The sequence below is a fragment of the Xenopus tropicalis genome, chromosome 9 (assembly GCF_000004195.4).
Source record: "Xenopus tropicalis strain Nigerian chromosome 9, UCB_Xtro_10.0, whole genome shotgun sequence".
NCBI lineage: Eukaryota > Metazoa > Chordata > Amphibia > Anura > Pipidae > Xenopus > Xenopus tropicalis.
In genome coordinates, this window is record NC_030685.2 from 5,989,661 (window position 1) to 6,005,604 (window position 15,944).

Below are 15,944 nucleotides of genomic sequence, written 5' to 3' on the forward strand. Positions count from 1 at the left end.
ATGGCCGCGGAGGTGAGGTAACGGTGCTTTCAAACAGCGCGGCTACCGCATCACGTGACGGGGAAGGTGTGACGCACTTCCCGTTGATGGCCCAGGCCTGTGTGCGTTACAGGGGGAGCTGGCGTAGCTCTGCGGGTTCGCTCAGGCAGATTCGTTTTTGGGAAACTAACGGCAGCCATCTCGCCCTGAGGCGGCACCGATCCCCCTGAGCCGCCTATCGGGCTCTTTCGGTTCCGTGACGTACTAAGGAAGCGCCCGACTTTAGCCTGGATAGTCACGTGATAGCAAGGTAAGAGCCTGCAGCGCTGTGTATGTCACTGTGTGGGGCTGCACTGGCACAGCCAATCACACGCTTGCTACCACTAGGGGCGCTGTTGCTATCTGTAGCTTTGAAGGGCTTTCTGGGCTGGGGTTTGCCTGTGTTGTTCTGCTATAAGGCAGGGGGTGACTGTTGCCTTGGCAGTAACCTGTATATAAACACAGCTGCATGGCGTCTCTCCATTGCTCAGATACTGACCCCTATAGGAAGTCTATTGCGCCCCTTTCTTTCACAAGTAACAGCTAAACACTAATCCATGCCCTTATCCTTTCCCGCTTAGATTATTGCAATCTCCTACTAACCGGCCTCCCAGACTCTCACCTCTCTCCCCTGCAATCAGTCTTACACTCTGCTGCCAGGATCCTCCTGCTCTCTCCTGAGAGGGAACCTGTTCAGCCTCAATTAAGCTCTCTAGCATGGCTGCCTGTTAAGCAAAGGAGCATACAGAATCCTTCTGCTAACATTCAGTGCCCTTCCCTCCTCTGCTCCTCATTACATTTCTTCATTGGTCTCCCTGCTCCTCACTACATCCCCTCACTGGTCTCCCTGCTCCTCACTACATCCCCTCACTGGTCTCCCTGCTCCTCACTACATCCCCTCACTGGTCTCCCTGCCCCTCACTACATTCCCTCACTGGTCTCCCTGCCCCTCACTACATTCCCTCACTGGTCTCCCTGCCCCTCACTACATTCCCTCACTGGTCTCCCTGCCCCTCACTACATTCCCTCACTACATCCCCTCACTGGTCTCCCTGCCCCTCACTACATCCCCTCACTGGTCTCCCTGCCCCTCACTACATTCCCTCACTGGTCTCCCTGCCCCTCACTACATTCCCTCACTGGTCTCCCTGCCCCTCACTACATTCCCTCACTGGTCTCCCTGCCCCTCACTACATTCCCTCACTGGTCTCCCTGCCCCTCACTACATTCCCTCACTGGTCTCCCTGCCCCTCACTACATTCCCTCACTGGTCTCCCTAACCCTTTCTATCTCGCTGCCCCTTCCCTCTGGAACTCTATCCCTGAATCCCTCCGTAGGGAACACTGACCCACTCTCTCGGCTTAACCCTTTCTATCTCGCTGCCCCTTCCCTCTGGAACTCTATCCCTGAATCATAGTAACATAGTAACATAGTAACATAGTAACATAGTAAGTTGGGTTGAAAAAAGACATACGTCCATCAAGTTCAACCATAATGCCTATACCTAACCTGCCTAACTACAAGTTGATCCAGAGGAAGGCAAAAAACCCCATCTGAAGCCTCTCTAATTTGCCTCAGAGGGGAAAAAATTCCTTCCTGACTCCAAGATGGCAATCGGACCAGTCCCTGTATCAACTTGTACTAAGAGCTATCTCCCATAACCGTGTATTCCCTCACTTGCTAAGAATCCATCCAGCCCCTTCTTAAAGCTATATAATGTATCAGCCAGTACGACTGATTCGGGGAGGGAATTCCACAACTTCACAGCTCTCACTGTAAAAAATCCTTTCCGAATATTTAAATGGAACCTCCCTTCTTCTAAACGGAGTGGGTGCCCTCGTGTCCGTTGGAAGGACCTACTGGTAAATAAAACATTAGAGAGGTTATTATATGATCCCCTTATATATTTATACATAGTTATCATGTCACCTCTTAAGCGCCTCTTCTCCAGTGTAAACAGACCCAACTTGGCCAGTCTTTCTTCATAACCGAGACTTTCCATACCCTTTACCAGCTTAGTTGCCCTTCTCTGGACCCTCTCTAGCTCAATAATGTCCCGTTTGAGCACTGGAGACCAAAACTGAACAGCATATTCTAGATGGGGCCTTACCAGTGCTCTGTAAAGGGGAAGAATAACCCCCTCCTCCCGTGAAAATCCCTCTGTCGAGAACACTGACCCACTCTCTCGGCTTAACCCTTTCTATCTCACTGCCCCTTCCCTCTGGAACTCTATCCCTGAATCCCTCTGTCGGGAACACTGACCCACTCTCTCGGCTTAACCCTTTCTATCTCACTGCCCCTTCCCTCTGGAACTCTATCCCTGAATCCCTCCGTAGGGAACACTCACCCACTGTCTTTAAGATAAAACTCAGACTGTACCTTCTGGGGCACTAAAACATTATTTTGCCCAGTCCTGCGCTTAAGGGCAAATGCCCATACCTGGTGCACTCTTACCTTCCAATTTGTGCCTGTATGTTACCCACCCACAGACTGTAAGCTCTACGGGGCAGGGACCTCCTTCCCACTGTGTCTCATACCCCATGGCACTTACTCCCTGTGTATTTATACTTATTTATTGTAACACTTGCCCTCCCTGTGTGTAATTGTGTATATTGTAAGATTGTGCAGAGCTTTATATATAAAGTTATACATACATACATACATACAGTGTATTGTAATTGATAAAGAGAAGGGATCACATACAGCTCCCTTACATGGCAGGGCTCCTGAATTTGGGTTAAGGACTCCCTAGTTCAGTGTCAGCTGCTCCCTTTGCTTATATCATGTTTTGGCCCCCAGCTCCTATAGATTGTGATGGATTCCATGTCTGCAGAGGAACAAAGAAACCTAACCAGCCCCATGAACGAGCAGGGGACTCTCGCCTCACACGATGATGGACTTGACCAATTGGCCATTAAAGAGGAGGAGGACGAGGAGGCGGTGTCTGGAGGAGAGATTGGCACTTCTGGCGGGGTCGGGAGAGATCAGGAAGTGACGGTGGAGATTGGGGAGACCTACCTGTGCCGGAGAGCAGATAACACTTGGCGTAAGATACTATCTTTTATTTGATATTTATGTTTGGTTTGTGGCATTGGCCTTTGTGCTAATATAGGTACTATATGTATCTCACATCCCCTGTCTCCCACACAGATTCTGCAGAGGTGATCCAGTCGCGGCTAAACGAACAGGAGGGTCGGGAGGAGTACTACGTGCATTATGTAGGCTGTAAGTCCCCACCAATTTACTTTGCATGTTGGGTACCTATATTGCTGCCCCACTGGGGGGCGGGGCCCGGGCAACATTAGACAATGTTGGTGTCCTTCTGCGCAGGTAACCGGCGACTGGACGAATGGGTGGACAAGAACAGACTGGCGCTGACCAAGACCGTGAAAGATGCCGTCCAGAAGAACACAGACCAATACCTGAATGAACTCTCTGAGCAGCCGGAAAGAAAGATCACCCGAAATCAGAAGAGGAAACACGATGAGATCAACCACGTGCAAAAGGCAAGGCGCTTATCCCAGACTATATCATGTATATGCCCTATATATATATAGATAGATATATAGATATATATATATATATATATATATATATATATAAGTGCCAGCGGATAACTGACTTTTTTATGGAACTACAGTTCCCAGCAACCTCTAATAATGTATGAGAGAACCATTGTTTGTTTTAGTTTGAAGAACTTTCCCTCCCCTTTGATTGGCTGACAGCTTCTGAGACTCATAACTGCCATTTCCCTTTTGCAGACGTACGCAGAAATGGATCCGACCACCGCTGCCCTGGAGAAGGAGCATGAAGCAGTAAGTGGTGCCGAAAGTGGGTTTTACCCCCTTACTTTGCCCTGGGGCCTAGGGATTCCCTGCTGGTGTAATGTTGATTTGTACTTATCTTTAAAGGGGATGGAAACCCAGCCATGATGCTGTCCCACTGCACCCCCTAGTTTTTCTATAGCAGTTGCCAATAAACATAATTATAGATGAAAGAAAATTCACCAATAAGAATTCTACTAATGAAAAACATCATTTTAAGTGCAAGAGAGCTGACCAATGAGGATGCTGATTCCCAGCACTGTGTCATGCCCCTTGCTGGTACCTTACATATAGAGATAATGATGTCATTTTCCCGTCATTATATGGCACAGGAATCAGACATGGGGATAAAGGGACAGACTTGTTCAGTGCTGGGAAACTGTGCTTAATGCTCCCAACTCCAATTGCAGGAACAGAGAACAGGGAGCCAGATTTATACAGATCAGCTGGGATTCTCATTGGAGGATTCTTTTGCATTTCAATGCTGCCAATGCGGGCCCTAGAGAGCTGGGAAAGTTTTATTGGGCAATATTGCTTTAAGAATACAACCCTGATGTTGCTGGACTACAGCTCCCAGCATGCCTCACCCTTCATTATATGTTACATTATTCTGGGATTTGTAGTCCAGCAACAGCTGAATAACGTTTGGTTGAGTCGTGCTGTGCAGCAGGGTTGTCACATATAAAAGCTGTGGTGTTTATTCAGATATAGAATATATAGAATTCAGTTGTAGCCCAGCTGGCTACACCCATTGGTGTGTTCATAGATTTTCGGTGCCTCAGAATGGCCGTACAATGCCCTACTCATAGAACGCTGCACAGCTGAAAATGGCAGACAAGTTTAGTGCCCAAAGCTCAGGGAAATGAATGAGCTCATCCAATGTAATGGGTACTTGGGGATTTTATGAAGTAGTTTAACTCCCGGAGCCAGGGGGAGGACACCCACAGTCTTTGTTTGTATTTAAGGTGTAGCCTGAACTCATTCACATTGGGTAAATATTAATACACGTGAGCCTTCCCTTTTAATTCCAGATCACGAAAATCAAATACGTGGACAAGATTCACATAGGGAATTACGAGATCGACGCCTGGTACTTCTCTCCGTTTCCCGAGGATTATGGGAAGCAGCCGAAGCTGTGGGTGTGTGAATACTGCCTGAAATACATGAAGTTTGAGAAGAGCTATCGATACCACTTGGTAAGATCCCACCTCTCCCTGTCTCCCCTTACTCACCCCCGTACCCCATGGAACCCTCCGCGTTGCGCTGCTCTCACTCAAATTTGTTCATTGTATTCTCATTTTCACAGGGTCTCTGTCAGTGGCGGCAACCCCCGGGGAAGGAGATTTATAGAAAAGGCAATATCTCCGTGTATGAAGTGGATGGAAAAGACCACAAGATCTATTGTCAGAACCTCTGCCTCCTTGCCAAGCTCTTCCTCGACCACAAGACATTGTACTTCGATGTGGAACCCTTTGTGTTTTACATTCTGACAGAGGTGGACCGACAAGGAGCTCATATCGTGGGATACTTTTCCAAGGTAGGCCAAAGGGTCTTCAGCACCCTCATGGGGGGTGCTATAGATCCAGGGGTACTCGGGGCACAAATAAGCACTCACCCCAAATCCCCCCTAACTGGCCTTCAGGCTGGGCCCCCTTAGCCCATAACAAGGTTACAGATATATAGAAACATTGGGGTAACAGTCACCCCGCTATAGTTCCAGGGGTACCCAGGGCACAAATAAGCCCTCACCCCAAATCCCCCCCTAACTGGCCTTCAGGCTGGGCCCCCTTAGCCCATAACAAGGTTACAGATATATAGAAACATTGGGGTAACAGTCACCCTGCTATAGTTCCAGGGGTACCCAGGGCACAAATAAGCATTCACCCCAAATCCCCCCCTAACTGGCCTTCAGGCTGGGCCCCCTTAGCCCATAACAAGGTTACAGATATATAGAAACATTGGGGTAACAGTCACCCCGCTATAGTTCCAGGGGTACCCAGGGCACAAATAAGCACTCACCCCAAATCCCCCCTAACTGGCCTTCAGGCTGGGCCCCCTTAGCCCATAACAAGGTTACAGATATATAGAAACATTGGGGTAACAGTCACCCCGCTATAGTTCCAGGGGTACCCAGGGCACAAATAAGCACTCACCCCAAATCCCCCCCTAACTGGCCTTCAGGCTGGGCCCCCTTAGCCCATAACAAGGTTACAGATATATAGAAACATTGGGGTAACAGTCACCCTGCTATAGTTCCAGGGGTACCCAGGGCACATATAAGCACTCACCCCAAATCCCCCCCTAACTGGCCTTCAGGCTGGGCCCCCTTAGCCCATAACAAGGTTACAGATATATAGAAACATTGGGGTAACAGTCACCCCGCTATAGTTCCAGGGGTACTCAGGGCACAAATAAGCACTCACCCCAAATCCCCCCCTAACTGGCCTTCAGGCTGGGCCCCTTAGCCCATAACAAGGTTACAGATATATAGAAACATTGGGGTAACAGTCACCCTGCTATAGTTCCAGGGGTACCCAGGGCACAAATAAGCACTCACCCCAAATCCCCCCCTAACTGGCCTTCAGGCTGGGCCCCTTAGCCCATAACAAGGTTACAGATATATAGAAACATTGGGGTAACAGTCACCCCGCTATAGTTCCAGGGGTACCCAGGGCACAAATAAGCACTCACCCCAAATCCCCCCCTAACTGGCCTTCAGGCTGGGCCCCCTTAGCCCATAACAAGGTTACAGATATATAGAAACATTGGGGTAACAGTCACCCCGCTATAGTTCCAGGGTTACCCAGGGCACAAATAAGCACTCACCCCAAATCCCCCCCTAACTGGCCTTCAGGCTGGGCCCCCTTAGCCCATAACAAGGTTACAGATATATAGAAACATTGGGGTAACAGTCACCCCGCTATAGTTCCAGGGTTACCCAGGGCACAAATAAGCACTCACCCCAAATCCCCCCCTAACTGGCCTTCAGGCTGGGCCCCTTAGCCCATAACAAGGCAACTGATCTCTGATCTGATTGGATTCCCAGGAGAAGGAGTCGCCGGATGGAAATAACGTGGCTTGCATATTGACCCTCCCCCCGTACCAGAGGCGGGGCTATGGAAAGTTCCTCATTGCTTTCAGTAAGTGATAGGTTCTTTCTCTGTATTGGGTATAATTCTCAGTAACAGTCTCTGTTCCCGGCACTTACTGTCTCTCTCACACTGTGCCAGGCTATGAACTCTCTAAGCTGGAGAACACGGTGGGTTCCCCTGAGAAGCCGCTCTCTGACCTGGGCAAGCTCAGCTACCGCAGTTACTGGTCCTGGGTTCTGCTGGAGATCCTGCGAGATTTCCGCGGGACGCTCTCCATCAAGGATCTCAGGTAAGTGGCGGAGGAGGGGCGGGTAACTTACCTGCTAATGAGCCTGTAGAGTATACTGACCGCTACACTGTGTTTGCTTGTCTCTCAGTCAGATGACCAGCATTACCCAGAATGACATTATCGGCACCTTACAGTCCCTGAATATGGTGAAATACTGGAAGGGACAGCATGTCATCTGCGTCACCCCCAAACTGGTGGAGGAGCACCTGAAAAGCGCCCAGTATAAGAAGCCACCAATCACAGGTGACAGTGACAGACAGCGGGTACCCTGGGGTAGCAGAATGAATGCAGGGCCCACTTTGTGTTTAATGTCCCAGAACACATAGCAGCATTATGGGGCATTCATTGATAGGGGTGGGCTAGATAGCTGGGGGCTATTGGCCTAAGGCATTATGGGGCATTCATTGACAGGGGTGGGCTAGATAGCTGGGGGCTATTGGCCTAAGGCATTATGGGACATTCATTGACAGGGGTGGGCTAGATAGCTGGGGGCTATTGGCCTAAGGCATTATGGGGCATTCATTGACAGGGGTGGGCTAGATAGCTGGGGGCTATTGGCCTAAGGCATTATGGGGCATTCATTGATAGGGGTGGGCTAGATAGCTGGGGGCTATTGGCCTAAGGCATTATGAGGCATTCATTGATAGGGGCGGGCTAGATAGCTGGGGGCTATTGGCCTAAGGCATTATGGGGCATTCATTGACAGGGGTGGGCTAGATAGCTGGGGGCTATTGGCCTAAGGCATTATGGGGCATTCATTGACAGGGGCGGGCTAGATAGCTGGGGGCTATTGGCCTAAGGCATTATGGGGCATTCATTGACAGGGGTGGGCTAGATAGCTGGGGGCTATTGGCCTAAGGCATTATGGGGCATTCATTGATAGGGATGGGCTAGATAGCTGGGGGCTATTGGCCTAAGGCATTATGGGGCATTCATTGACAGGGGTGGGCTAGATAGCTGGGGGCTATTGACCTAAGGCATTATGGGGCATTCATTGACAGGGGTGGGCTAGATAGCTGGGGGCTATTGGCCTAAGGCATTATGGGGCATTCATTGACAGGGGTGGGCTAGATAGCTGGGGGCTATTGGCCATAGCATTATGGGGCATTCATTGACAGGGGTGGGCTAGATAGCTGGGGGCTATTGGCCTAAGGCATTATGGGGCATTCATTGACAGGGGTGGGCTAGATAGCTGGGGGCTATTGGCCTAAGGCATTCATTGATAGGGGTGGGCTAGATAGCTGGGGGCTATTGGCCTAAGGCATTATGGGGCATTCATTGATAGGGGTGGGCTAGATAGCTGGGGGCTATTGGCCTAAGGCATTATGGGGCATTCATTGACAGGGGTGGGCTAGATAGCTGGGGGCTATTGGCCTAAGGCATTATGGGGCATTCATTGACAGGGGTGGGCTAGATAGCTGGGGGCTATTGGCCTAAGGCATTATGGGGCATTCATTGACAGGGGTGGGCTAGATAGCTGGGGGCTATTGGCCTAAGGCATTATGGGGCATTCATTGATAGGGGTTGGCTAGATAGCTGGGGGCTATTGGCCTAAGGCATTATGGGGCATTCATTGACAGGGGTGGGCTAGATAGCTGGGGGCTATTGGCCTAAGGCATTCATTGATAGGGGTGGGCTGGATAGCTGGGGGCTATTGGCCTAAGGCATTATGGGGCATTCATTGACAGGGGTGGGCTAGATAGCTGGGGGCTATTGGCCTAAGGCATTATGGGGCATTCATTGACAGGGGTGGGCTAGATAGCTGGGGGCTATTGGCCTAAGGCATTATGGGGCATTCATTGATAGGGGTGGGCTAGATAGCTGGGGGCTATTGGCCTAAGGCATTATGGGACATTCATTGACAGGGGTGGGCTAGATAGCTGGGGGCTATTGGCCTAAGGCATTATGAGGCATTCATTGACAGGGGTGGGCTAGATAGCTGGGGGCTATTGGCCTAAGGCATTATGGGACATTCATTGACAGGGGTGGGCTAGATAGCTGGGGGCTATTGGCCTAAGGCATTATGGGGCATTCATTGATAGGGGTGGGCTAGATAGCTGGGGGCTATTGGCCTAAGGCATTATGGGGCATTCATTGATAGGGACGGGCTAGATAGCTGGGCCCTATTGGCCTAAGGCATTATGAGACATTCATTGATAGGGACGGGCTAGATCGCTGGGGCCCTATTGGCCTAAGGCATTATGAGACATTCATTGATAGGGGTGGGCTAGATAGCTGGGGCCCTATTGGCCTAAGGCTGGCCCTGGCTGGGGGTAAAGGTCCCCATACACATTAAGATTCGCTCGCTTGGCGAGATCACCAAGCGAGTGGATCTTCACCCGATACCCATGGGCGTCCACAGAAGGGGGCAAGAGGGGGCACTTGCCCCCCCCTGGAAAAGTAGCAAAAAAAACAAAAACCTTACTCCGTTTCTGCAGTCCCCTCAAGCCCGTTTTTGCTGTGCTCCGATTGGATCTTTCTTCTTGTGGATTCTCCAATCAGAGCACAGCTTCCTTGACAGACAGTAAAATTGACCAATCAGAGCACACATGCACACAGGGATCGGGAGATTTTGCAAACTGGAAACAGAAATAAAGACTGAAAAGAAGAATCTGCCCCTGTAACTTTACCTAAGAACCAACTCTCAACTTTTGCTGCAGTTTTCATCCCACAGGTACTATACCCAGGCACTATACCCAGGCACTATACCCAGGCACTATACCCAGGCACTATACCCAGGTACTATACCCAGGCACTATACCCAGGCACTATACCCAGGCACTATACCCAGGCACTATACCCAGGCACTATACCCAGGCACTATACCCAGGCACTATACACAGGTACTATACCCAGGTACTATACCCAGGCACTATACACAGGTACTATACCCAGGTACTATACCCAGGCACTATACACAGGCACTATACCCAAGCACTATACCCAGGCACTATACCCAGGCACTATACCCAGGCACTATACCCAGGCACTATACCCAGGTACTATACCCAGGCACTATACCCAGGCACTATACCCAGGCACTATACCCAGGCACTATACCCAGGCACTATACCCAGGTACTATACCCAGGCACTATACCCAGGCACTATACCCAGGCACTATACCCAGGCACTATACCCAGGCACTATACCCAGGCACTATACCCAGGCACTATACCCAGGCACTATACCCAGGCACTATACCCAGGCACTATACCGTTCTAAAGAATCACTAGCTGACATTAAATTGTTTTTTGCCTGACCTGACATCTATAATAATTTATAATCTATCCCCTACCCTAACACATGGAGGGTAAGTTAACTCTTTCCCTCTGAAAAAGCTCATTGTGTGTTTATATATGTGTTGTTGTTTTTTGCACTTACTATTTTTTTTTTTTTGTCATTGTTTTGTTCATTTATAGTAAGTTACAGTGGGGCCAATGTTGTGTATCAGTGCCAGTGTTATAGTGCCAGGGCCTGAATATCTGCCATCTGTACCCACTGCTCCTCACTGTATATAATGTGCTGGGTTTGTAAATACGGACTGCATCTCACTGTATATAATGTGCTGGGTTTGTAAATACGGACTGCGTCTCACTGTATATAATGTGCTGGGTTTGTAAATACGGACTGCGTCTCACTGTATATAATGTGCTGGGTTTGTAAATACGGACTGCGTCTCACTGTATATAATGTGCTGGGTTTGTAAATACGGACTGCTCCTCACTGTATATAATGTGCTGGGTTTGTAAATACGGACTGCTCCTCACTGTATATAATGTGCTGGGTTTGTAAATACGGACTGCGTCTCACTGTATATAATGTGCTGGGTTTGTAAATACGGACTGCGTCTCACTGTATATAATGTGCTGGGTTTGTAAATACGGACTGCGTCTCACTGTATATAATGTGCTGGGTTTGTAAATACGGACTGCGTCTCACTGTATATAATGTGCTGGGTTTGTAAATACGGACTGCGTCTCACTGTATATAATGTGCTGGGTTTGTAAATACGGACTGCGTCTCACTGTATATAATGTGCTGGGTTTGTAAATACGGACTGCGTCTCACTGTATATAATGTGCTGGGTTTGTAAATACGGGCTGCGTCTCACTGTATATAATGGGGAGTCAGTACCCAGCGCCTTTCTTGCTATAAAACTAACATAAACACATCTAAAGGGGTGGTTCACTTTTAAGTTAACCTTTAGTATGTTATAAAATGGCCTATTCCTAGCAACTTTGCAATTGGTCTTCCTAATTAATTTTTTTGAATAATTTGCCTTTCTCTTCTGCCTCTATACAGATTTCAAATGGGGGCCAAAAAATATTGCTCTGTGAGGCTACAATTTTATTATTATAATTTTGTATTACTTATTTTTCCAAGTAGGCCCCTTAACTATTCATATTCCCATCTCTTGTTTAAATCACTACCTGGTTGCTAGGGTAAATAAGACCCTAGCAACCAGATAGCTGCTGAAATACCAAATGGAGAGCTGCTGAACAAAAAGCTAAATAACTGAAAAACCATTAAAAATAAAAGTGAATTCGAATGCGAACTACCCCTTTAAGCTAACTGATCCCAAACACAAATGTTTGCAGATCCCCTAACAGAAGTGCGCGTATGAATACTTTTACTACTAATACTAAACATTTTAGGGTAAAAAAAAAAAGCACCCCCACCCGCACTTTTGCGCAGTATCCCTGGGAGTCAGTGGGAACGGCAAGAGGTAGTTGGGAGGTTAACTTTTTACGTCAGCAGCGAATCCACTAAGTGTCACATTAGCTGTAGGTCAGTCTGTGTATGGGCCATATTTAGCCTCCCCTAGTATCATCCTGCAAAAAAAAAAAAATATATATATATATTTATATATATATATATATATATATATATTTATCTGTTGCAGGATGATGCTAGCTTACTTGCCCCCCCCTTGGAAAATTTTCTGCGGACGCCCATGCCGATACCCCCAACTACGGGTGGGCGATATCGGGGAGCGTGTAGGCTAATTCGATCATTTGGCGGCAATGGGGCAGTTGCTTCGGAACCCACATCAACAAGCCCATGTGGTCCCCGATCCGACTGAATCTTTTAACCTGGTTAATTTATATCTGCCCAATTTCAGGCCAGATGTCGGGCAGGCCCCTTGTTGCTGCCCCTACACGGGCCAATAAGCTGCCGAATCTGTCCAAGGGACCCACATCGGCAGCTACAATCAGCCTGTGTATGGGGGACCTTAACTGTGGGAAACTGCCTGCCAGTAATGTCTATGAGCTGCTGCCACCTGCAGGCCAAACAGGTAAATGACTGGAGATTCCTTTAAAGTTACCTGTGCTGATCGCCTCTAGCCCAATAAATGAGCCCAATGATGCAGGGCTGGCTTTGCTCATATTGGAAATGGCACCTATGGACACAGGGCAGATGAGTATAAGGTGCCAGTTATAGAAGGAGAGACAGTGGGAGAGGATGTGCAGCATGGGTTGGGGCTGAGTTTCAGGTCATGAAACTCCGAGTTGACTTCTAATATCCTTATATTTTACAATAGGGGGCACTTTATTCACTATAAATTATAAGGAACGCCTCTGGGACGTCTAATATCCTTATATTTTACAATAGGGGTACTTTATTCATTATATGTAAGATAACTGGAAGATACCTGGTATAGTGCTGGGAATCCGCATTCTCATTGGCCAATTCTTTTACATTTATAATGAAGTTTTTACTAAGTTATAATATCCCTATGTTATACAATAGGGGGCACTTTATTCACTATATATTATAAGGAACTCCTCTGGGGCTTATAATATCCCTATATGTTACAATAGGGGGCACTTTATTCACTATATATTATAAGGAACTCCTCGGGGGCTTATAATATCCCTATATGTTACAATAGGGGGTACTTTATTCACTATATATTATAAGGAACTCCTCGGGGGCTTATAATATCCCTATATGTTACAATAGGGGGCACTTTATTCACTATATATTATAAGGAACTCCTCTGTGACTTATAATATCCCTATATGTTACAATAGGGGGTACTTTATTCACTAAATATTATAAGGAACTCCTCGGGGGCTTATAATATCCCTATATGTTACAATAGGGGGTACTTTATTCACTATATATTATAAGGAACTCCTCGGGGACTTATAATATCCCTATATGTTACAATAGGGGGCACTTTATTCACTATATATTATAAGGAACTCCTCGGGGACTTATAATATCCCTATATGTTACAATAGGGGGCACTTTATTCACTATATATTATAAGGAACTCCTCGGGGGCTTATAATATCCCTATATGTTACAATAGGGGGTACTTTATTCACTATATATTATAAGGAACTCCTCGGGGACTTATAATATCCCTATATGTTACAATAGGGGGCACTTTATTCACTATATATTATAAGGAACTCCTCGGGGACTTATAATATCCCTATATGTTACAATAGGGGGCACTTTATTCACTATATATTATAAGGAACTCCTCGGGGGCTTATAATATCCCTATATGTTACAATAGGGGGCACTTTATTCACTATATATTATAAGGAACTCCTCGGGGGCTTATAATATCCCTATATGTTACAATAGGGGGCACTTTATTCACTATATATTATAAGGAACTCCTCGGGGACTTATAATATCCCTATATGTTACAATAGGGGGCACTTTATTCACTATATATTATAAGGAACTCCTCGGGGACTTATAATATCCCTATATGTTACAATAGGGGGCACTTTATTCACTATATATTATAAGGAACTCCTCGGGGGCTTATAATATCCCTATATGTTACAATAGGGGGTACTTTATTCACTATATATTATAAGGAACTCCTCAGGGACTAATAATATCCCTATATGTTACAATAGGGGGTACTTTATTCACTATATATTATAAGGAACTCCTCGGGGACTTATAATATCCTTATATGTTACAATAGGGGGCACTTTATTCACTATATATTATAAGGAACTCCTCGGGAAATTATAATATCCCTACGTTATACAATTGGGGGTACATTATTCACTATATTAACATCTGTGTTCTCCTACCAGTGGACTCTATCAACTTGAAATGGGCCCCCCCAAAGCACAAGCTACTGAAGGTCACCAAGAAGTGAGGGGACGAGACGGCAGAACAGAAGTGACAGTGAATGGGCCGCAACGCGTTCCACCTTTCAACTTTGTGTTGTACCTGGAATGGCATTGAAGCTGATTGGCTCCTATTAGCAATGCTGTGCATGCAGGATCTGTCGGCTGGAGGACTCGCCGGGGGCAGCCCCCCCACCCCCGAGCATTGCCGGAGGGGCCACGGATCCGCTGCGCGGCGCTGTGGGCGCCAGAGACTTTTGCGTTTCTTACGAGCACGCACTTTGTGCGGAACTGATTGTCGTCCCTACTCCCGATAGCCGGGGAAGCGATGGGGGGAACTTCAGTGTTGGACATATAAACATTTACTGTAGTTACAGATCTTAGAAATGTTTGTATATAATAAAATATTTTTATCTAAATGACTGTGTGATGGAACTGGCTCCGCCTACTGGGGGGGGGGCGGCAGGGACTGATTGGTGGGCTGAGGGGGCCATGGTAGCACTTCTAGCGCTGGGCCAGCAATACAATACATTGTGTCTTCAGAGCTTAGTGCTCCCCAAGCAACATTTGTTGGATGCCCCCAAAGTGGGTGGAGCTGTGAACAGCCAATCAAATTTCACCCATTGACTTTAATGGGGAAATTGAAACTGCTGCCAATCTAAAGCTTTGAGGCTTCACTCCCCCAAACTTGAATCACACAGTCATGGGCTCAGCCTGAATGAAAATGATGATTGGTGGATGCCCAAAAGTGGGCGGAGCTGTAATCAGATTTGACCTATTGACTTTCAATGGGGAAATTCAACCCGCTGCCATTCACCCAATAATAACGCCAGGGTCCCCAAGCTTTGCACTGGGGGACTGCAGTTCAAAAATTGGAAAAGTGGGTTGGGCCACTAACAGCCAATCAGATTTCATCCATTGAATTTTATTGGTTTAAATATAAAATACTGTCATTCTCACACTATTTATGCCGGGGTGCCCATTGTTTGTCATTGGGGGACTGCAGTTCAAAAATAGGAAAAGTGGGCGGGGCCACCAATCACAATTCAATTATTGACTTTTATTGGTGTAATTGCTGCCGTTCTCTAACTATTAATCCCAGGGTCCCTAAACTTTGCAGAGTTAGTCACTGGGTAACTGCAGTTCCAGGTTAGAAAAAGTGGGTGGAGCCACCAATCAGATGTCACTGGTTGACTTTCAGTGGGGAAATTTAAGTTGCTGCCATTCAGACACTATTAACACCAGGGTCCCCAAACTTTGCACAGTGGTTTTTACTGTATAACTGTGGTCCAAGGTTAGAAAAAGTGGGCGGGGCCAACAACAGCCAATCAGATTTCATTCAGCGACTTCACGTTTTTCAAACCAACATGAAGTTTGTTCTCAAACTTCCCGTTGTTGTTGTTACTTTCTATTACTTCTCTTTCTATTCACCCCCCCCCCCCTATTCATGTATTAGTCTCTCTCTCTCTCTCTCTCTCAAACCTCTGCCTGGTTACTAAGGTACATAATAGATAAGCAGTAATAATATATAAAAATAAATTCCAGTAATAAAAAAAAGACCAATTGCAAATTGTTCCAAAATAGCACTCTCTACATCATACGAAATATTC

At 47.0% G+C, this 15,944-nt stretch overlaps 1 protein-coding gene across 1 annotated transcript; it reads left to right on the forward strand.

Annotated features, from left to right (window-relative positions):
* The first annotated feature begins 81 nt into the window (after positions 1-81).
* On the forward strand, positions 82-14,753 carry kat8 (K(lysine) acetyltransferase 8). Its single transcript, NM_001016234.3, is given in 11 exon segments — positions 82-289; positions 2,818-3,064; positions 3,169-3,243; positions 3,349-3,524; positions 3,780-3,833; positions 4,874-5,038; positions 5,149-5,379; positions 6,889-6,982; positions 7,073-7,223; positions 7,312-7,466; positions 14,299-14,753. Coding segments are annotated over 10 exon segments (1,398 nt in total). The 5' UTR covers positions 82-289; positions 2,818-2,832; the 3' UTR covers positions 14,364-14,753.
* Positions 14,754-15,944: the final 1,191 nt, after the last annotated feature.